The 23,793-nt window shown below is 40.7% G+C and overlaps 1 protein-coding gene across 1 annotated transcript in view; it reads left to right on the top strand.

Moving 5' to 3' along the window:
* The window catches only part of PCP4 (Purkinje cell protein 4), a 52,580-nt gene extending 29,414 nt beyond the window's left edge, over positions 1 to 23,166 (top strand). The window contains exon 3 of the mRNA XM_061988626.1: positions 22,817 to 23,166. Coding sequence (XP_061844610.1) covers positions 22,817 to 22,944 — 128 coding nt within the window. The 3' untranslated portion in view covers positions 22,945 to 23,166. The remainder of the gene's footprint in view (positions 1 to 22,816) is intronic.
* The last annotated feature ends 627 nt before the right edge of the window (positions 23,167 to 23,793 follow it).

Genomic DNA, 23,793 nt, shown 5'->3' with positions numbered 1-23,793 from the left:
CCATTTCCTGGGAGATACTGTGTGTAGTCCAGAGACTGGAACTCAGCTCTTAGCACTTCTCTAGGGTCTCACAGTAACATTATTTAATCACGGTCAATAAATGAGTGCTCTAATTGTATTTTGAGTATCTCATATTTCATTCTAATTTACACTTAAAACCCCCTGAGACTGCTGGTTGATTCTAGGTGGGGAAAGCATTAATTACTTGTTGGGTTTCAGTGAAACACTGGCACTCCACAGTGATCAATTTACTAGCTTCTCTAAAATCTGCCAATAAAAAATGGACATGTGCAAATATATTCATTAGCACAAACGAATTAAAATCCAGACTAATAGCCAGGAAAACAATACATTATTGTAGGATTTTGGAATTCATTGTATGTCTGTATTAATCCAAAAGCAGCTATCTTGGCTCTCTAGTTTCTTATCTGTTACAGATCTCACACTGATATCTGGACAGCTAAGAGTTATCCATTTGAATTGCTAATGACCTCTTTAAGTAATTTCTACTTTTGTAGGTTCTCCAGAAGTGCTTTTTGTTCTGAGAATACATTGCAGCAACTCCCTCTTTCAAACACAATGTGCAAGACAGAGGCCCTCATCTTTTGTTTTGTTGCACAGCGGTGCTGCATTACCTTTCAATGCAGTGTGACTTTGGTGTTCTGTAGTTAGAAACTTAGATTAACCTTTAGTCCTTTACTTTTGTAGGGTTTTTTTAAGGTCTTCTTCTGGTCATTCGTCATCCTTTATATAGGCACTGTTTTCGCCAGCTAAACTTTTATTAATAATTTGCTATTTCAGTATTTATAAAATAATTGATTCTCATTAAAATTAGTAGCACTTAAGAAATTAGGGCTCGGGTCACTGCAGAGAGGTCCTAACCCAAGTTTCTAACAGGAAGTAAGAATTAGATTTGTAGCTTCTGGGCTGGATTCTTTGGTTTGTGGCAGATATGCAATACCTAAACGGAAAGGTAGGAGAGGAGAGACTAATAGAGTTTGAAGAAACATTTCTTCTCCTGGCCTTAGACTGATTTTTAACAAGTTTAATATAGGTTTTCAGGTGTGGTATCTTTGAGAAAAGAGATGCATAGGTAACAACAGACCTGCAGTTATGTTTGGGCTCCATCTTGGGGTATGATGGGAGTGCATATACCCCCAGTCCTGGCTTACATACATGGCTGTTCATACAGCACAGATATGAATCAGATAACCTGCTGCTTTTCGCTTCAAATAACCAGGAACCAGAACTCACATAAGGAGGGATGTCTAGACAGAGCTGAGGCAGCTGGATTCAAGGCTGTTTGGCATCTTGAAGCAGATACCCCTTGGTATGGCAGCCAGCAGACTAATTACTAGCAGTCAGTGCTAAGCACAGGTGTATTATGATCTCATTTAATGATGTTGTTCATAAAACAGCTGTATTTTTCAGTGGCAAGATATTTTTTGATGACCTTTGCAATTAGTCAATTTGTAACTAAACTCTCTATCTCTTGTGAGGTCTGCCTCTGGGAGGCAAAGACATGTTGTGCTCCCTAGGAGAAGCTGGGAAAAAGCATTCCTGGCTGCTTTCAGCCAAGAAGGTAAGAAGACAAATGAAAGACTTGAAGGTTTCGACTTCTTGATCAATGGGTGATAGATGCTTTCAGCGGACGACACAGACAGAGGCTTTGCCAGTCAGTCATGAGTCATTCTGTCCATCAGCACCACTTTGTCTCATCTCAGACAAACTGAAGCCTTTGGCTTAAGTTCCTTTCTCTGTCGGATTCAGGAGAAAGAAATAGCTCTGCTAGACTGTAGTGGAAAGAAACGTGGAGATTAAGAATCTATAAACAGTATTTGATATGTTTAGCATGCCAGCAAACAGGCCCATGTCCTACATCCAGTGGGTCCAGGTGCAAGACTTGGAGCTGTTCAGACCACATCCAGGAGGTTTGATGGACCTAGTCAGCACTGACTGCTGGACCATTTTGTGGCCCAATGCCAGAGATAAGTGCCACAACTGTTGTATAAGTATCTATGATTTTTAAGTGCAGGACCCCATAAATAAAAAGATGAGATGGAGTCCTCTGTTGGTCTCTCAGCTGCAAACCATTCCACTATGGAAGAACATTAAAAAGGTGGAGTTTTTGGCTATCCCCTCCATTCCTCTCATGCCCCAGGCAGACCTTGTGAACAATGCAATCCAGAGGCTGTTCTCAGATGTAGCAGAATTAGTGTAGATTTTTGGTCTTTATTCATCATTTTAAGAGATTACTGTTGCTAGCATTAGCATTTTCTCTTTTACATTTTAGACTGGCTGAGGTCCACAGTGAGCTGGAATTAGAATACATATTTTCTTACTTTTATTAGTTTTTTATTCTAGCGGTTAGAAGATGCTGCACACAAAATCAGTGAAGAAACCTGGATCAAGGGATCCTAGTGCTTCTTTGTCATCACTCCCCCATATATCTGTTTGTGTGAGCTTGTAATTCCCACTCCATTTGATTCTACATTTCAGATTTTAATGAACCTAAATGTAAGCACATCCACAGCAACCATTATTTTTGGAGTGGGTGCTACGCAGATCGGTAAGAAGTTATTGTTTTCCTCTCCAAAGTATAAATAGATAAAAATTTACTTGAAACTTGGCATGAGAAGGTTTTATAACTAGCATAAATCTGATGCTAGTTTTGAGCTTCGCACAACTCTCAGGACATGACAGTAAATTTCTATGCCTGTAAGTAGTTTTCTTCAGGATTATGTCATACCACGAGGCATATTTAGGAGTAAGATCTCATTATTGAACTTGTAGAATAGAAACTAGCATCTAATGAACCTGAGCTGAGAGAGAGAGAGCAGCTGCTTCTGTTCTGCTGTGTTTGTGACATTTCTGGCCTAGCAGCAAGAGGCTGAGTACAGATTCCACTTCTGTTCATCACAGCTGAGCATTTCAGTATACTTGCTGAGATAGTGAGTAACCCAGCCTAGGGCTGCCAGTCTCCTCTTCCAGTGTCAGGGATACCTTTTGTTGTTGTAAGTGATGCTGTCTGTATGTGACAAAACATTTGATAAGCTTGACCAAGCATGCCAGTAAACAAAACAAAATACAATGTAGACTTCCAGTTCAGGCACATAAAACCTCTAGGATTCTGTGCCTTTCCCCTGTCCCTCCTATGGGTTGTATTTTTAAGCCGAAAGTCTGACGGATTTGGTTAACAAAATATATGTTGCTGTTTTTTCCTAGTCAGGAGAGGCTGAACAGATTAAGGTAAGTAGCAGAACACAGACTCAGTTCCTCAGTTGATGCAAATTGCCATAGCTGTTGTGGAAGTGATTTTTGCTGTCTTTGCAGGCCCAAGAGGCATTCATTATATGATAGGTCAAACTAGTTATTCTTTTCCCTGTCTTCATAAAACCTGAAGTTTTCTCTTCATGTTTTCCACAAGCAGTTTCTTCTCTGGCTTGCTTTCTTACAGTCTCCCTCATGCTGTGTTTCTGTCTCACTCCTCATCCTTCCTCCTCCTCCAGAGAATTTCACGTCTCTTTGGCACAGCTAGGTCAACTGCTGCTTCTCTCTCTAACTGCCTAATTTTCTCTCCTCTTACTTTCCAAGGCAAAGTTCCAGTCTTAGGTAAAGAATATACATTCATGAAAAGAAGGTTACTGACTGTCATTTGGAGTCACAGTTGATCCTTACCCAAAGCATCTAATTTCTCTCCAGTCTCAAAAAACATTTACTGTTTCCCAGGCCAGGTTTAAGCAAGGGCCAGGTGAGTAGGCGGCAAAGAAACATCTGGAAGCACCACATTTAAGAAAGAGTAAAAGCAGTCTTTAAAATAGTAAGATTGGAAACAAGAAGGCTTTTAATTGTTGTCTGTGTCTGTCTTGTTAGCCTGGGAAGGAAGGCAGGCATAAATACTGGGTTTGCTGAGCAAAAGACAAGAACTATTTGTTTCTGATAACATATAGGTCTAAAATTTAAGCAGTGAGGAAAAAAGAGGTGGGTTTTACTGTAACAGGGGCTAGTTCTGGGGTGTGCTGTATACTGCACATTCTGCATGTTCCAACACTTGTAGTGTCAATGAGGGATTTAGGTCCTAACTTAAATCCTTCATTGCACTAACTGAGCTTGTATTTTCTGATGCAGAGGAAATGCATGAAATTTCTGCTCCTTCTACTTCCAACCTTCTAAATTGTCAGGCTTGTAATCCTCAGAAATAGGATGGGGAAAATGAATCTATATAGATTAGAAAACATGGGCTGGAGTAATGATCTGAGCTTGCTCAACTATGTGTCAGCTAAGATGCTGTTTCTGATCAGCTTTATTAACAGTCTGGCATATTTCTAAGTCCAAACAGAAGTTTAAAGGTGTCTCTCAAAGCTTAAATCCACACAAGGGAAAATGTTTTCTAAAGATGTTTTGAATGAGTAGCATAGTTAAGTGCTAGAGAAATCTTAAAAAATAGAACATAAGGGAGAGCTTTGATGAATTTTGTCTTTCGTGTAATAATTTTAAGTGACTCACCTATTTTCTGTGTTGTTTTTTTTTTTTTCCTGAGGTTAAAATATAAAGAAATCATAGGCAACTCTCAAAGTAGCAACATGGGAATATTCACACTCTGATTTTGATCCCTTGTAAAGATTTTCCAACTGTCCGTAACTTTCTAGTTCACGTTATTTTACTTGTATTATATACATTTATTTTGTTTATTACGATCTGGACTGGTGGCAAGGCCAATTAACAGAGCTGCTAAACTCTGCTGGTTATAAGCTGCCTTTTCAGTTGTGTGCAGCCTTGCCAAAATCCAGTTGCTTAGGCTGAAATTTGTCATGCTGATTGCCTGCCTCAAGCAGAATTATTTTGGAAGGGTTGAGCAAAGTCATTCCAGTTGTTTCCAAAAATGAGACTTGAACAAAATGCTAGTATGTCTAGCAAATAAAAACAATTTCTGGTGGCTTTTTTTTCCTGACTGTTTTGAGCCTTTGTCATTTTGAACAGAAATGTTAATTTTGCCATCTGCGATGTGACTTTTCTATCTTCAAAACTGGCCAAGTTATAAATGTTTAGAAAGACAAGTCTTACACTTGCATGTGTTCAGTGAAGCAGTTAATTATTTTTTTAAATGGAAATTCACCATTGCTGAGCCAAATAGTAAGCACTAAAAGAACACTGTCTTTGCAAAGCTGAAGGAAATTATAGTTTTCCTTAATTCCTGCTGCATGCTTCTATAAGCTACACTTTGGCCATAAACTGAAACTAAGAGCATGGAGGTGCTTTTTCTGTGTTTCTAAGACACCACAATAACTCAGGAGGGAAATGTACCTTCGTCCTTGGAAATAAATTGTCACAGAAGCTGAAGCAAGGAGGTCAAAGGATGGAATGACAAAGGAGTTCAGTAAGTCTCGTCGGGAAACTAGAATCCCAGATTATTAGGGAAGGTTTAAAACTTTCGAATGGGAAACAGACTGGGAGAGAGGAATATAAATTGTGATGCAAGAACCAGAGGAGGCCAGGAAACAGCTGATGTGGGAAAGGACTGGGGTTGGAGTTCTGAGGTTAGGGGATGCCCTGGTACAGTTTTGGGGACTAGGACTAGCTGAATGAAGAAACAGCATTCTGAAGGTCTGCTGGGAACCATGATGAAGATTGAGGCTGGGGAAGAGATGAGGTTAGCCCAGAGTTAATAGAGATAAGGTGGAAGAAAAATAGCCACCAATGTCTGAGGGTGTCAATGAGTGATGAAGTTCCCAAGCCTGCAGCTCCTACTTTCTATTGTGTCATTATTCCTTTCCTGTCAGCTGTATGAAACTCACGGGCAAAATATACAACACGTCCCATTTCCTGCTGACTCAAGTAGAGGACAACAGCCTACTACCTCTATCAGTTACTTCATTAAAACCAGAGGTCTACGTAGTGGATCTAACAGTTCCAAGCAGTCATGCTGAGGAACCATGTGGATGTCCATATGTTGTACAAGAATATTTCATTTTTTAAAATTCAAATCTAGGAGACACGATGTCCTTCTAAACTGAAAGTTGCAATGTCAAGATTTTGAAAATGGATTTTCTGGAATCAAAGTTGTCTATGTAGAATTAACAGACGTAATTGTGTGGTGGTATCAGGGTAGTTTGTCATTTACTAACTTTTTCACATGCAACTTTGCAACCTTAATATTCAAGCAGGAGGGAAACCTTTATTCCCCAGCCTCAGTTAGATTTTCATGTCAATTAGACTATCTGGCATTGGATTTAATAACTCTCTAATTGCAATTGCAGCACTTCGCTAAATCAATTCCCAATCTTCCTGAAAAAATTGTTTTTAAATAGCTGTTGTTAAGAGGCACCAGGTGACAGTAGAGTTCCACAGGGATCGATTCTGGGGCCAGTCTTGTTCAACATCTTCATCAACGACCTGGATGAGGGGACAGAGTGTACCCTCAGCAAGATGGCTGATGACACCAAACTGGGAGGACTGGCTGATTCCACAGAAGGCTGTGCTGCCATTCAGCAGGATCTCGACCAGCTTGAGAGTTTGGCAGAGAAGAACCTCATGAGGTTCAACAAGGACAAGTGCAGAGTCCTGCACCTGGGGAGGAACAACCCCATGCACCAGTACAGGCTGGGGGTTGAACTGCTGAAGAGCAGCTCTGCAGAGAAAGACCTGGGAGTCCTGACTGATAATAAACTAAATATGAGCCAGCAATGTGCCCTCATGGCCAAGAAGGCCAATGGCATCCTGGGATGCATCAAGAAGAGTGTGGCCAGCAGGTCGAGGGAGGTTCTTCTCCCCCTCTACTCTGCCCTAGTGAGGCTTCATCTGGAGTCCTGTGTCCAGTTCTGGGCTCCTCAGCTCAAGAGGGACAGGGAAGTGCTGGAGAGAGTCCAGCGCAGGGGACTGGAACATCTTTCATACGAGGAAAGACTGCAGGAACTGGGACTGCTTAGTCTGGATAAGAGGAGATTGATGGGTGATCTTATTAACATTTATAAATATCTAAAGGGTAGGTAATAGGAGGTTGGGGCATCCCTTTTTGTCGATGATATCTAGCAACAGGACAAGGAGTAATGGGATGAAGCTGAAGCACAGAAAGTTCCACGTAAACATAAGAAAAAACTATTTCACTGTGAGGGTGAGGGAACCCTGGCACAGGCTGCCCAGAGGGGTTGTGGAGTCTCCTTCCTTGGAGGTCTTTAAGACCCGCCTGGACATGTTCCTATGTGACCTGATCTAGGTGAACCTGCTTCTGCAGGAGGGTTGGACTAGGTGATCTCTAAAGGTCCCTTCCAACCCCTACCATTCTATGATTCTACGACAACTCTGATAGAGTTAATAGGAACCTTTCTTTTTTTCCAGAAAACCTCACATCAATAAAGCTTGGGATTTTTTTTGTTTTTAATTTTTTTTTTTTCACTTTTAGTATTTGAAATACCTTATAATTAAAAACAAACCACTCCAACACCTTCTGAGTTTCAGGGAGACATCTGCAAGGATGCAAAACACCATAAATTTCAAGCAAAGAATTTAGTTTTGAACCTTGCTGAGGCTGACTGTGCCAGCAATTCCTAATTCACTGTCTGGAAGTTGTGTGGGGATGTTTGTTTGGTTACAGTTGTGCTTGAAATGATCACCAGCCACTCCTAACGTTTTAATTAAAAAAAAACCCAACCAAACAAAAAAAAACCCACCCCTGACAAATGAATGAACATGTATAGTGACCATCTGCCACCATCTCTGCATAGCTTAACGCCATTTGTGTTTGATTCACTGTCACTGCAAGTCCCTTTAGCACAGGCAGAGATCTACAGGGACACAAAACCAGTCATACATGTCCAAGGGAATGTGTTGCATATGGGTCAATGTTGTGCTCTCCTATTCCTTTATCTTGAGGCCATGTATATTATGCTGTGTGGTGCATGGTGCTGCATTAAATGTGCTTTACTAGGAGTGATCATGCATGAACACTGTTAGGTGGGATTGCTAAGCTAAAGGAGGTACTGCTGGACCAGGTTGAGAGGGAGAAAAGGAAGACTGGTCCTTTTCAGAAGAAGAGGAGGCAGAGAATGCTCCAGGTAACAAAAGTAGCTTGTTACAGCTCTGAAGGCTGAAAGGTGGCTTAGATGGTGGGTCAATGTGGTGCTTTGTAGCTCTCACTTTCATTGGCAACACAGAAAGGCACTGCACTTAGAACATGTACAACCTTTCTTTGTGTCCTCATTGTACGATGTGGATTTAATTGCACCATCTGTCAGGATAATGAGGCCATTTTCCCTTTCTTGCTCCATAACCTCCTCGTATAGAGAAAGATCTAGGAATAAAGGCCTATCTTTTGCTTTTTCTGAGATTGTATTGGAAAACTATTCTTGCTTTTACCAACACTTAAAAAACAAACAAAAAAGAGATATAGGTGTCATTAATCAATACAGAGGCTATAAAAATGTGGACGCTCCTTCTTCTTGCTACTCATCTGAGAATAAGCCCTCTGCAACCCAGTCTTAATGATCTACAGTCAGATGCTTGTCAGTACATAGAAGTATATTCTTGTGGGAGAACAACCCCTCCACCCTTTATCTGAAATAGCATCAAGTTCAAAAGAGGATGTTGCTGAGTCAGTGCCTGGGATCTAGAAGATTTTTTTTTTTTTTTGGTGAGATAGGGAAAAAGGGAGGAAAAGTAGAAGTAGGATTTGAAGTACTGTCGAGTGCCTTTGGTGTCTGTCTGACCTTGCTCATTAATCTCTGCTTCCTCGAAAAGGTTTGGAAAATTACATTACCCTATACCATCAGTCTTTGCTCAATAAATACAGACACTAAAGTCAGGGGCAAGAAATCCCACAGAGTTTTACTATTGACTTGTTAGAATTCCCAAGCTTTAGCCTTACAATACAGTAACTGCCTATAAGTAATGAACATGCTGCTGAGAAGGACACAATGCCCTTCTGGATTATTTCTCCACTCTTTTAGAGAAACAATTCATCACCCTTTTTTACTCCCTTATACTGACCAGTAAATTGTCCTGTGGGCCTATAAGGTCTTTTCTTTTGCTCCATGGGGGAAATTTGTGGAAGAGAAAAATTATGCTTATGTTTAATCTCAAAGCCAATAGTCATGTTAACCTTAGTATCAGTTTCTGTAGTAGGAGAGGAGCACTTAAAAAACATGTGTGTATACTTGTAATGTAAAATCAGAATTCTGTATTGAGTGCACATGAGCTAAGATTTCCCTGCAGAAGCCAGGCTTCCTCCTTAGCTACAGGTGCTATGCAGGACCCAGGAGGGAAGGAGGGGACTTGTGCTGGGGAGCTGTACTAGGAGGCAGTCACTATGGGTTTTTTGGGCACTTCTTGCAGACTATAATCTTATGTCAGTGGGAGCTTTGCTTGGTTTGGATCAGCAACAAGAAGCACAGCTAGCAGTACTTTTTAGAAGGTACTTTTCTTCAGCATATTTCATCCTTTAGGTAGTGTCAGTCCTGCAGTCATAGAATCATAGAATGATAGGGATTAGAAGGGACCCTTAGAAATCATCTAGTCCAACCCCCCTGCAGAAGCAGGTCCACCTAGATCAGGTCACATAGGAACATGTCCAGGCGGGTCTTGAAGTCCTCCAAGGATGGAGACTTCACAACCCCTCTGGGCAACCTGTTCCACTGCTCCCTCACCCTCACAGTGAAATAGTTTTTTCTTATGTTTAAGTGGAACTTTTTGTGTTCCAGCTTCATCCCATTACCCCTTGTCAAGTAATGGCAGCCTTTGGCACATGCTAGGTCCAACAAAGTTCCTTTGATCATCTCTACTTTTCAGCAGATTGGCAGCAGCCATCACTTGGTTCATTATTAGATAAATAGCAGAGGAGAGATGGGATGTTTACAATAGCTTGCAAGTTCAATTATAATTTTCACAGAATTTGTCATTTGGCTGCTTGTTCATATGATATTCGTGTTGATATTGCTTTTCATGGTGTTAAATGTAGTCTCTTACAAGGGTAGAATAAGAAGTCTTATTGATATACAGTTAAAAAAAAAGGCTTTTGAGCATGAAATAGTCTCTCCATAGCACGCAGACATGTGTGCATGTACAAAAATTCACCATCCTTGAAATAAATTGAAAAGATAGCAAGAGGTGCTGATACAGGTTTTTTTGTCTGTTCAAACTATATATCTATAAAAAGTGAAATGTATGCAGACTGTTCAGTCAGCTACTGAGGGAACATGAGAGCATCCAGATCAGCTGCACAACTGGCAACTTCATTGACAGTCTCAGCAGAGGGAACAATTGTTTGTTTTGACTCCCTATGGAAGGTGAGCTGTTCTCTTCTTGCTAGCAATAGGATGGAAGCATACAGATGTGTGAGAAGGTATGCCTCTATTTTATTTTCTTTCTGAGGCAAATAAGATTTCTTAGCTGCTACAGTTTCAGTGTAGTATCTTTCGTAAGGGCTAAATAATTTATTTTATGAGAAAGAATTTCACATGGAGTAGCAGATAAATGTGTTTATGAAATTCTAGGATGTGTTGTTCAGATACCACTCAGGCTCAGAGAATGTTACTCATTTCATTAAGCATCAATATCTAGATCTGAACTCTAGTCACCTTGAGCTTGTTTTATAGCTAATAGAGGACTAGCCAACATAGGAAGTGGATTCAAGAGTGAGATTCCTGCTATCCTAAAATGTCTGCCTAAAGTAGGTCAGATGAATTGCACCTTCAGAGTGCCTATTTTTCTCCATTGGTTTCTTTTTGAGGGGAGCTGATGATGAGCTCTGATGTAAACACCCACAAGGTTTTGGGTTTTTTTCCAGCTCGTCTTGATGATCTTAAAGAGCTTTTCCAACCTAAACAATTCAGTTAAGTTAGGTGATTTTTTTTTTTCTCAGCAATTGGACAGAGCTTATTGTCTTGGATCTGTTTTTTAAATGTTTGGCCTAATGAGTTTCTGCACTACATGTAACGTGGCTTTCCAAAAGGCTTTTGGGCAAGGCAGCCTGCAATACGCTGACAACACCCTCCAGCATATAAATCCATCTCATTCTCTTTCAGAGCCATATTGTCAGATCTTCATTTATCTCCCCCTTACTGCTATTTCAGTGCTATCGTGTGTTCTCCTGAGGTGCTCCTCTCTTCCTAAGAAAGTTAAGGAAACCAGCCTGCAGGGGAAATAAACATATAATGTGGCTTTTTGCATTCAGTGGAGACATGGTAAACTCAAAATTAATGATTCTATTCAGATAACAGCCCAAGCAAAAGAAAACAGTGGAAATTTCCTCCTGCAACCAACTGTCTTTGCTTTATGGTGAAAAACTTCAGCTGGCTAGCTGCTTTCAGGAGTCAGAGACATGGCAATGCTGGACCTTTTGTGGGAGAATTTCACCATACAGAGTATTCAGTAAGACTACCGGCCAGACTGTATGTCCTGGTTTAGGCCCATCAGGGAACAAAAGACCACGATTAGCCTCAAGGATTGCCAAAGGGCAGGAAGAGCTTATTTGCCGCTTAAGGTCCAGGACAAAACAGACCAGGGAAGAAAACAGAACATAATTTAATGCAGCACCAACTAAAGCATAACCATAAAACCCCAAAACATAACCAAAATAAAACAACACGGAGTGGTACAACAGTGAAGAGTCCGATCAGCCCTTTAAGAACACCTTTTCCCCACTCCTCCCCTCTTCCAGGGCTCAGAGCCCTGATCCCAGTGTTTTTACCTCCTCCCCCCTTGAACGGCCCAGGGGGGCAGGGGTACAGCCTGTGTTCTCACCACAGCTTGCAGTGGGGTCTCTGGTCTATTGCTTCTCCTTCCTTCCTCCTTCTCTGACTGTGGGGTCTGTGTGGTTGCCTCCATCTTGTATCACTCTCACACCTCCTGCCAGCACTTCAAATTCCTGTCCCCAAATAGCAATCGCAGGGGTGTCACATTGGCCCAGCCTGGCCGGAGATGGATCTGAACCCAGGAGCCGGGGGAGAGTCCAAAAACTCTTTACCGGGTTTACTGCAACCCACTCCCCTTGTTACTAAGCTAAAACAGCTCCTTGCTAAACCATGACATTATAGCAATCCAGCACAACGCCTCTTGTGACCATGGATGCAGGAGTTACAAAGCCAATTGATGCAGGAACATGTAAGGTCTACTGGCAGGCTGAGTCTCATGGCAAATCAACGTCAATCAGTCTTTGTCAGATTGTGACTGAACTACCTTGGAGCTGCTCTGGAAGCCTAGGGTTTATATCCATCACATCTTTGGGGCTCTGCTCCTGGGATGCGTTGTGTTCACTTTTATGGAGGAGTGACAAAGTTTCTTTTGCCAAATGCACTCACAGAAGAATCTCTCAGAGTGCTATTGTTCAACTCAGCCTGTGGGCTAGATCAGGTATCCTGTGACAATTTTGTTCTGTCTCCAAAGGACTCCAGGTGCTTCCTTGGGTGTTTTTAACTTCAGAAGCTCCAAATTTGTCTGCAAGACTTTGAAAATGGCCCAACTGCCTCCACAAGCACACCCAAGCTGGCATGTAGTGCAATATATTAAAAAAGACATTACATGCCTGTATTAAAGCAGCGGCTTTTTCAAGGTGGGATTGTGCCAAAGTAGTTATCCTATTTGCAGAACATGTTCACACAAATAAAGGTTGCAGTGTTTGGACATAAGTTGTTTCTTGCATTTAATCTGTGTATTAAAGTAAATGCTTCTTACAGATAATCTTATTTACAAGGCACTTTTTGATACCATGCAATAAGGCACAAGAGATGTTGACCCCTTTGCTTGTGAACGGGATGTTTGTTGAATGGCAAAGCTCAGTTTCTGTACCTTGTACTATCCACTGCTGTGTGGTTAAACACTTTGTAATTAAAACCTGGACATGGATTTTATGAGAGGCTATCTTCTCACTGTCACTTTCAAAGCTCTCATGTAACAGCTTTTATTAAAGTTGCTGTGAAATCTTAAAATAGCGCTCTCATTAGGTGCCAACAGAGATCTGCTGGTAGACAATAATGCCTAGACATCACTTTGAAGATGAGCAGGGAAAAACCTTGCTCTTCATTTTCTTCATTTTGTGTATGAAGAGAAACACTATCAGGCTCCATACCATGGTTCTTTTGATTGACTCCTCTCCTTTTCATGATTGACAGGTTTTTCCTCTGTAACCTATGCCGTCTTCCTCAGCTCATCTCACTTTAGCAGTGCATGAATTTGAGCCCTCTTTTCTGATACTTCTGTGTGGCATATTGTGATCACTGCTGTTTCTCTGAGCTTATTTCTCTAGCTACTTTTATCAGCTGCAAAGGTGGTGGTGGGAAGGAAGCGTTCCTGGAAAGTAGAGCCGTTAGTGCAACAGGAGGGAAGATGAACACCTTTCTTTTGTATTTTCCTTGCAAGGGCTCTTGGGCGCTTGGTGTTGGTCATCACACAATTAATAATAAGTGCCAACTCATTGTGATTCAGTTCCCTAGGAGTGAAGAGCTACAAAGTGTTTTGAAATTCTGGAAGGTACATTTCTATTAGAAAATAAAATGGGCCGCAATCTTTTCTCTTGCTGTGATGCCAGGTGGTGCAGCGTGGCTTGACTCAGTAGGCTTAAAGTATTCTCACCCACCCTGCCTGCAAGGTTAGGATCCTGTTGCTGGCCATGCTGTGCAGCCTCAGCAGGCAGGCTATGCCTGGCGGAGGGCTAGCTGGAACAGTCCCAGCCGTGCTAGTGGCTGTGCTGACAGTTCCATGCTCTAGAGAAGCTGTGGATGGTTGCTGAGCCATTATCATGGCCTCGAGTAGTCTGCTGGTGCAGCCTTAGCCTAGGAGATAGCTTTGAGGAAGTTCTCCTGTTGTTATTTTAAACTTTAATGCTGAAGATACTTTTGCAAAGGTCATAGTCCTGAGGGGAGGTGGAGAGGGGGGAATTTATTGTTCTGCATTTGTAACCACATTAGGGTTCTCAGCTATGACTTGGAGCGCCTGAATGCTACCATAATAGGAAAGTAACTGATCATATATTAATCAAGTAGATGACTAGTGAGTCAAGAGGGCGGCTTGCTTCACACACTGCTGAATGTGCAGCTCTCTCCATAGCTGAAGAGCAAAGCTGTTTAAAGGCACAGCATTCACTGAAGAAAGCGACAACTGGAAAATGCACAGGAAATTAAAAACATATTGTAATGATTCCCATTTAAGACTTGGCCAGGACGTTGGGGATTGCATGCATGCAGCTGCAGAGACTCCCATACTTTTTGAACTGAATTTATGGAGAGGATGATAGCAGTCTCTCCTGGAGGAGAGGACTTAGGGCAAAGTGTATTATCTCTGGTGGTGGGCGTCATTCTGAAGTGACAGAGGAACCTGACTGTGCCAGCACTTGATCCCCAGCACCACATCCTTTCAGCTCCCAGAGGCTTCCATTGAGTTTGCCAGTCAGTCTATCACTCCTCAGGTGTACTTCTATCTATTAGGAGATGAGATTTTACAGCTGATGGCCATTCTAATTTGATATGTTACCAGTTAAAACTTCCACAGTTAGGTATGCACATGAGGCTGTGAGCTACGCCTTCTAGTTTAGTGCCCAGAATACTTCATAGTTCCCCATTAGCATCACTTATGCATTTGTAAGCCATTTTAAAATCTGTGATACATTAATTATTTTGGAGATGAGGAAAGAATGCTTAAATAATCTTAGCATTTAAAGAAAAACAGTATTTGTCTCTGTTTTAACTGTTGAGCAAAATCAGTTCATCTGTAGTTGGCTAGGAATTAGTTGAAAATAAACTTTGTAAACTGAACTCCCTTATTTATTTATTATTCCGTTCTATTTCATGATATGTTATCCCAATATACATAATTTTATGCTACTTCATTTATCTTCTGTCAGAAATAGTATTGCTGCTCTGCAATGTTATTACAACTAGGGAAAAAAAAAAGATCAATCAGACACTTCAAAAGCCTCATTGTGAAGTAACGTTTTTAAAATCATAAAAGAAAACCATGATTTTCTACAGCAAAACTCATTTTTCAAATTCAAGATAACAACGCTGCATTACAAAAGTAAAGGTCAATTTGCAGAAGAAAGGATCCTGGTTGCCTAATGAAGTCGTCTTCTTTATACCAAATTGTAATTTACAGTCTGATAGGAAAATGTTAATTCTTTTCTGGAATGCTTTGAATGATATTAAGGGGCCAGTTGGTGTGGTTCTGGTAAAAATGGCTGTTACATTTAATCTGATCATGAACAATAACCTTTATTTCCCTTCACACTCTGCTTTTGAAGTCACAGGAGACTGCTGAGCTCCAGGCTTTGCTGTTTCAGAGATTGATTCAGTTTGCTGCTCGGATGTTACACTTTTCCAGTGCCTACCACCATCAAATAACTAAACATGGAAAATGAAGACCCTTGTATAAACTCATAACCTCCCCCACCATCAAATGTGTACCTCTTGACACTCAAACAGAACAGGCAGCCTTTGACTTTGGAAGGTGTCCCTTAAATGTCTGGGTTCATTATGAAGTGAAGAAATGAGAACAAATGTAGTGTTGTAGTCCTTGTCACAAAATGAGAATCAAACCCAGAAGCGTTTTCAATGAGTAAGAAGGAAAATCATTGTGTTATTCCTAAGCTAATGAGAGAAAACTTCCATTTTAGAAACGAACTAGCCAAACGTTTGAGTTGCATTATCTATGTAACAGTAGGCTAGTCATATCCCATCGTGCAGATATGGATAGAAAAGGGAAGAATTTCTGTCTTACATAGTTCCATGGTCCCTACTGAAAGGACTGAAGGGATTGTGCTGCTTGTGTGATGGGGCCACAAGCCTGTCGCACCCAGGTAATTCCACGAAGGCCTGGTACTGCATTAGCATTGTGCTAATGTGTTGGTAAAGCAAGTGATTATGAGGTTCCCAGGGATTCAGATCCTTTGCAGATGGACACCAAACTGGAGATTAGCCAGTAATAGCCTAAGAATCAATGGCTTTAAATTACTCTGTCAGTCTAGAAACATTAGACCAAAATTTCGTAGAACTTTGTGCTATGACATCATGAATGCTTATGTGGAAAAAGTAATTTCCATGAGGTTTTGTGCCTAGACTTTAACTCAGGAGGCAGACAGAAGTAACAGAAAGGCCAATAATATTCTGAATGCAGTAAGGTCATTCTAGGCAATGGGAATATTACATCACACCAGCAATGTCATGGAGGTGCATCCCTCAGTATGTGTGGGTGCCGTGCAATGGGAATATTACATCACACCAGCAATGTCATTGAGGTGCATCCCTCAATATGTGTGGGTGCCATGCTAATGAGCTTTCATCAGCTTGGTGTCCAGTGACAGGCTCCTCATGCAAAATAATTCTATTTGGATCATCCCATTGCTGGAGGAGTGTTGAGACAAAGGCCTCACAGCAGCCTGTCTCCCCAGACCAGAGCTGCAAGCTGTATCTGCTAAGCCAGTGAGGGTGCAAAACCAGTGCAATGCTCACGCCTATGGGAGGTGTTCGTTCCTGATACCACGGAAAGTGTAATGCTGAGCTGATGATCTCAGAGAGACCTGTGCTTGGCATTGTATGCACAAAAAGAGACAAAAAAGACTGCATGCCAATATTACCTTCCTTTCTTGTCTTGGGCCTGGGCAAGACACTGCCATCTTTTCAGCTGCATTTTGAAGTGAGGATCTGCTGGGAAGCAGCAACATGACTAAAGCAAAGTCTTGGAGCCAGCCTGCTAGATAATGTGGCCCTGGCCTTGTTTTCTTTTCCTCATCTTGCACAGAAGAAAAAGGCTAGTTTGATTTCCCTAGAAGACGAGATCCTGTCTTTTGCTTTCTCACCCATCAGTTAAATACAGAGGGAGAAGAATGGCCATATCAACTCATAGCTTTCAGTAGTGGTACTTGTAAGGAGTTAAATCTGACCTCCATACATCTAAGCACCCATATGTTTTCTCTATCTGGCTGGTTGCTTTGTGAAGTCTAGTCACATAGAATGACTCTTCCCATCACATAAAGGTAAAGATAATGCCCCGCATGAATATCAGCGTCCGTGAGATTCCTGCCCATTTTGTTCCTCTTTAATTAGGGACTGTTCTGCCTCATTGGACAGACTGGTGTAATGACTTGGGATCAGAGCAGCATAAAGATTGTCACAGCTTGAATAATCTTTTGAGCAGTGGGAGGTAATGATCCTGCCTGAGGCAAAATACTGCTTCCGGCACGTTATGGGACACTGTGATTGTGTCCCACACTTCATTTAGTCTTTTTCCAAATGCTGCAGTTTGGCCCCTGAAAAATGCATTATTTTTATGAGTGTGTTCCATCATCTTCAGTACAGCCTCGTAATTCCCGTTGGATGTGGGCCGGGTGAGCAGGGGCGGAGGGTAGCACTTAAAATGTGGAATGCCAGCTAGAGGCTCCAGCCATGCAATTTTTCATGCTGAATGTTTTTTTTTTAAGAAGGTGACAGGCAATCTCTATTTCATCTGGAGGATGGAGAAATTCTGACAAGGAAAACTGAGTCTTCTTTTTTCCCAAGTCCATCCCAGCAGCTTTTGCCCTTCCATGGACATTTTTTGGAAACACTAGTCTATTTGGTCCATGTGCAAAGGTCACAAAAGACTGGGTTTTGGCCATATGGAATAAGCAGTATTTTCATTTTCCAGCATTGTCACAATTCATTTTACTTTGTAGTTGAAAAGTAAAGAAATAGCTGAAGGCATGTTTGTGAATAATTACACTTGCACCACATTTCTTGAGAGTTTGCTGAGTAGATTCGTGTGTAAGATGTGATTGCTTTCCTTGATACAGACAGCTTCATTATCCATCCAGTGTTTGCAATGGATTATGAGGCGGTATAGCAGATTACAGAGACAGCATTCTAATGTTTCTTCTGGAAATGGAATAAATAGATCTTTTTCAGTTGCAGTGATGTGAAATAAGCTTTCAGGATGTTAGATTTGGAAAACAATTAATTAGATGCTGTTCCAGGCTCTCCTGCTGGAATGACTCTTGTATAGACTGAAGTAAAATCTGCATCCTGCAAGCTGTCTCAGTATTTAGTCCCTCAAAATTGTCTGTAGCACCAGAGTGGCGGTGAGGCCTGGGGTGCTCCTTATGATGGTGGAACTCATCAAGCAGTTGATATTGTGCTTCAAGGAGTTTGTGCTACCACAACTCGGAATTGCCTGAATTGACACATGGCCAGAGTCAGTCCACGTTAAACACATGATTTTGAAAAACTTATCAGATACTAGGCTTTTGTTGTAGCCGACCTATGACTGTGGTGCGGGATGGTTCTGGACATTTTCCCTGTTGGTGATCAGAACCCAACAGAAATATGTACGGTCTCTGCCTGGCTTGTCATGCTATGTTCAGAAGAAGAGTGGGAGTCACTATCTAGGAGAGGGAATTTGGACTAAGTATAAAGAAATCTTTCAGGGAGAGCCTTGAAACAGTGGGGTGTAGTGAGAAAGGTTAGGAGATTTATTTTTTTATGGTGCTAATGAAGTCAAATTCCCTCAGAAAGTGGAAAGTGCAGGCCAATGCTTATCATCACTTTTGGATTTCTGCATCCCTTAAAATCAGAAGTAGCTTGTGAATTGAAGTCTACTGACAACAGTCTCGGCCCTCCTACTTTCCTCGTGTGGGCCTATGGCAGTCCAGGGATCCTCAGATATCCATATGTAAGAAAACCTGCCCGTAGCCTAAATAGTGTAGATGTCAACAAAAGTGTATGTGTGTGACTGAGGATGGGGACAGAATCTGGATAAAAGCAGCTTAGGAGAAGGTGGCTTGTTATCAAATAGAATGATTGGCCCCCAGCAGTAGGAATGTAAAAAGCAAGTCCAAGACTAAAGCCTGTGCAAGTGCTTATCTATGCTCTGGCCTGCTGAGTGAAAATTTCCTGAGTTTTCAGGTTGCTCCTGAGCTAGTGATCCCTTGTGAACGGAAAGCTAGGAGACAGTGAATGAAAGAGTGATATTTCTGTGGGCTTGCTTTCAGTCCTCTGCATAAATTTCATGATTTGAGCATTCAAACTTAATAGCCTGCACATTTGACACACACGAACAACTAGTGGCAGGTAAAAGCTGGCATAGCATAGGTGCATATGTAGTAGGAAGAATGCAAAAAGCCTTTCAGTTGCTTGTTGTGCAGTAGAGGTCAACTTTGGTCTCTGCAGGTCTTGAGCACAGGCTGTGTTTTCGCTGTAATTATACGGGTCAATTTTTAATTCATACAATCATAGAATCATCAAATGGTGTGAGTGGGAAGGAACCTTAAAGATCACCTAGTTCCAACATCTCTACCATGGCAGGTTGGAATTTATGCTCTTAACTCTAGGTAGCCAGTGAAACAAAACCAATATAGTTAGCAGGGCGTGGTATATTTTAAATCATTAGGCTTCTTTTAGTAAAACAAATAGAGGTAAAAGCTAAAGTCTTTTTTTCCCTTAGCGTAGTCAAAGCCAAAGAAGGCACACCACTTAATTTTCTCTTCAGATTGACAGTCCATCTGTTGAAGTATCTGTGTTGTGACAGCCATCAATAGAAAATGTTTTGGGGAGACCTCCAAGACAATCCATTCCCTAAATTTAGGAAATATCCCATCCATCTCTTCAGTTTAACGCAGGACTTTAAACTCTTCAAGCAAAATACGTCTGTGTGTTTCGATATTCACATAAGTATTCAGAATATATGTTTGTATTAATTCTCTGTATCTTTGAATACGAATGTACCATACATGTCTATAAAAAAGGCAAAGAGAAAGATGGGCATAGGGAGAAAGAAAAAACAGGTGTCATACACATTATATGTAGATGATAGACATGTTTTATAAGGTATATTATGTGTATATGTGTAATCATTATATATATGTGTTTCTGTACCATTTGTGGCCTAACAATGTATTTCTTCATTGCCCATATAGTTGTTTTGGACCTTTTGAACATTTCGCCATAGTGATGGGAAAAAGAGAAATACAGGAAGAGTTCATAAGGCATTTTGGGTTTTATTTCAAGGATAACAGGTCCAAAAAATGAAAGGAAGTCAGATCTTAAGATATGGTAAATTATTGTAGATTATCAGGTATGGTAAATTATTGTAGTGCAATTGATTTTAAGGCAGTGATGATGATTCACATCAAAGAAAGATTAACTGGCCTGGAAATTGCAGAGAAGAGCTAAACTAAATACTGGGTGTTCTTAAGTCTATAAAATCTTAATATAAGAAAGCTGAGTCACTACTGCAAGTTGACATACTACTTAGACTTGGCTGTAATAGGAAATGAGTTGTACCAGCCAGATTTCATCAAGAGGTATGAAACCAATTGTTTCTACTCATCTATCCATCTGTCTTTCCCTATTGACATTTCCAAGGGACAATAGTTTATGTACCAAAAGACTAAAATTGATGCATAAATATCACTTTTCGTTTCTACTATTAAGACTGACAGCTGTGCCCAGTGAGTGGCTAGGGAGGAACTTAAAATTCAGAATGCTGCAACAAAAATGAAAATCATCAAGCAATGAAGAGATGTTAATCTCATAATTTTCAAGGCTGATTCAATGCTTATTACATTACTAGTATAAACATTTTTATAAAATATTTCTCCATAAGAAATAAGAGTATTTCTCCATAGATAATGCATTTCTATTTAGAATAGCTTAATACAGCCCTCTTAAGAGAGGAGAGATTCTGACATATGGGCAAGTAGAACAGTTTTTATTTTCTTATTACTGTTATCACAAACTGACTACTGTTAGAGCTAGCTTGCCAGGCTATTGATTTTTTTCACTCAAAAATTTCAAATGAAAAGTCTATATTTACACATTCTGACTCAAAATTGTTTTTTGCAGGGCAACTTAAAGTCCTTTTTTGGTTTTTTTTTTCCAGGTAAAATGTTGCAATTTCTTGTCTTGCTTCCCTTTAATCCATAAATACCAAAACAAAACCAACACCCTGAAATACCAAGAAAACAGTACAAAGTCGCTGTGAAAATGGTAGTTCCTTTTGAAATTTGATTTTAAAAATTCTGTTTCTCTGCTGTGCACACAGCACTGTGGAGAAGATGGTATCTTGCAATAAGAATATCTTCATGAAGAATTATTGTATTATTAGTTTAGGAAGTGGCACAGAAATTGCTGTTTCTTTTACAAGACACTTTAAGTTTCAATATAGAACATGGCCTTAATGGGAGGATTCAGTTCTCCCTTGACTATGTAAATGACTTGTAAGCGTAAGGAAGTCACTTCCAAACTTCACCTCCCTTTCCCCATGAAAAATAAGGCAATAATTATATTTCTGTACTGAAGGTGGTTGCATTGCTCAAATAGATGCACAAACCATGCAGATTCTTGGATTTAGTGGCTGTGGAAATGTGAGGTAATGTTAATATGATCCATTTCCTCCATCAGGGTCTTTCTTTTGATAGCCTAACTTTTCATTACATCGTACCATCAAAGTTTTGGTAACCTCCAGACTTTGGGGTTTTTTTCTTAACATTTTCATCTTTATTCATAAATGTTCTTCTAAGGAAAACAAAATGCTAAGTAAAATTTATTTTATGTTAACATAGCTGCATTTATTTGGTTACTGTAGTTAAAATCCATATGGACTATGCCAAAACCTTCCCTTTAAATATTTACCCAGTTTAGAGTGGATCCTGGTTATGGAATGTGGATACAACAATTGAGTTCTGAAAAAGAAGCAAAGGCAAGAAATACTGTAAGACTCACACTAAAATCATTAAATGATACCCCCATTTTCTAGTGGGAAGGAGTAAGAGGTTGGGGAATGGATTCTTTTTTGTTTTAAAGACACATTGAAAGTGTTTCCCTTGATTTGCATCAATGGTACTTGAGGATGAGCATTCTGGAGGTATTAACCTTGAAAATAAAAAGCAACATGTTTCAAAATGGGTGAATTCCTACAGCTGTTTAAAGCAGAGTTATCTGCAGACTCCTGGCATGACCTTCACTACAGCATTGGGATACAGGAATTATATAAGTGAGTTTGACAAACAAGTTTATTGAGAAGAGAAGCTCTGTGGTATGATGAAGTTAGGGGAGTGGATGTGTGTTCTGACTTTGTTAGTCCAGGCAGATTGAGGTTATTTTTGCAATAGGGGCAGGAGTTATCCTGGGGCTGCACTTTTAACACAGAGGTGGATGAAGCAAAATTCATCACCATCAGCTGGATTTTCCACGTGCAGTTGAAGAAAAAGCTGAGGACTGGGAATAAAGAAAGGCAAAGAGCCAAAGATCAAGGCTGAAAGGCAGCAACAGAGCCTGAAAAGAAGTGAGGGAGGCAGCACAGAGAAATTGAATGTAAAATGATTCAAAGAGGAAGAGTAGTACATCGTGAAAGGGATGGGTCAGGGAACAAGTGAAAAGGATGGAAATTGGCCATAGAAAGCATTATCTCTTCCTCTAATGCAGGAGATATTGTAGAAACAGGGTCTCAGTTCCTGCATTAAAATATTATAAGGTGCTTTTTTTTCTTCAAGTAAACATGGGGATATAAGTAACTTCTACCTGCAGGGTGGCATAGAGGGTCCCTCTGCCCCTCACTGTTAGCCCTGCTGGCAGGAGTGAACTTGCTCAGGTGTCAAGATGATGCTTAGTGACTGCTGAGCACCATTTGGATATCACTCCTTGGTGCCTAGCTACCAATGGGCTGTCATAGACCCTGCCGTTGGGGAGGGAGGTGGAGGATTTGATCAGCTGTGTTTGCCCAGACTGGCCCCAGGTTTCATGCTCCCCATGGTCACAGCTGTGTCCGTGAAGGAGGGAGGGGCAGGGTTTTTCACTTGTGCTGTCCAGTGGCTGTCGCTGTTTGAAAACAACTGTTGATGTTTTGTTTTGTTTTCTTTGATCAGATGGGCAGAAGAAGGTTCAAGAGGAATTTGACATAGACATGGATGCGCCAGAGACAGAGCGGGCAGCCGTGGCGATACAGTCCCAGTTCAGAAAATTCCAGAAGAAGAAAGCGGGGTCCCAGTCTTAGTACCTACCTCACAGCTTAAAACAAAGTAATCCTGAAATGATTTATCAAGAAAATCAGAAGTAACACAAAGATGCATGTAAAGAAATGATCAATATTTAAAACCCCATTGGCAGATAACAAACCATGAGCTTGTGTGTGACTTCATCCCAGATGTTTCACACCCACTATCCTCTGTAACTCACCATTTTACCTGATGTTGTAATAAAAAGTTAGGGTGAAGTAATTAAAGTGTCTGCCTTCATCTGTCTTTTCATATTAATCCAGCAACCATCAGCGTTACAAATGAACCCGGACCAGATGCCTGTTTTCACGTAAAGCTTGGAGACATAAGAGCACCGTATGTTACGAGGTTTTTGCTGAGGGATGAGAGCATGCATCTCAACCCTGCTTACCTCATTTGGAGAATTACAGCTGCCAGCCAAATGTGACAATAAAATTGCTTTCTTGTAATGAGCCAAAAGTAAAAAGCTGCAGACAGAAGCTGGCATGAGGGAAAGAGGTGTGGAAAGCAGTGGGCAGTTTATTTTCATCTTGCAGTTATGCCAGTCAAGTGACTTAAGTGGACAAATTGTCCCTGTCCTTCCTCTTTGCATGATAACATTCAGAATTACCCAACTTGGACCACATTGGCTGTTATAGGGAAAAAAAACAACCAACCAACTAAACCAGATGAAAAAATACAAAACCCAATTCCAGAAGCCCATGGAAAGGTTTCCGTTTTTTAATTTGTAAAAATAGAAACTGACCCTCTAAATTCTCTTTTTGTTGCAGCTTTTCAACTCTGTGCATAATCAGTAGCTAGTTCCCTGCCATCTCTCTCTTTTCATGTTATTTTCAGTATTTGATGAG

Source organism: Colius striatus, chromosome 1, assembly GCF_028858725.1.
Source record: "Colius striatus isolate bColStr4 chromosome 1, bColStr4.1.hap1, whole genome shotgun sequence".
Taxonomy (NCBI): Eukaryota; Metazoa; Chordata; class Aves; order Coliiformes; family Coliidae; genus Colius; species Colius striatus.
Note: the sequence above shows the minus strand (reverse complement) of the source record. Positions and strands in the feature narration are given on the sequence as shown.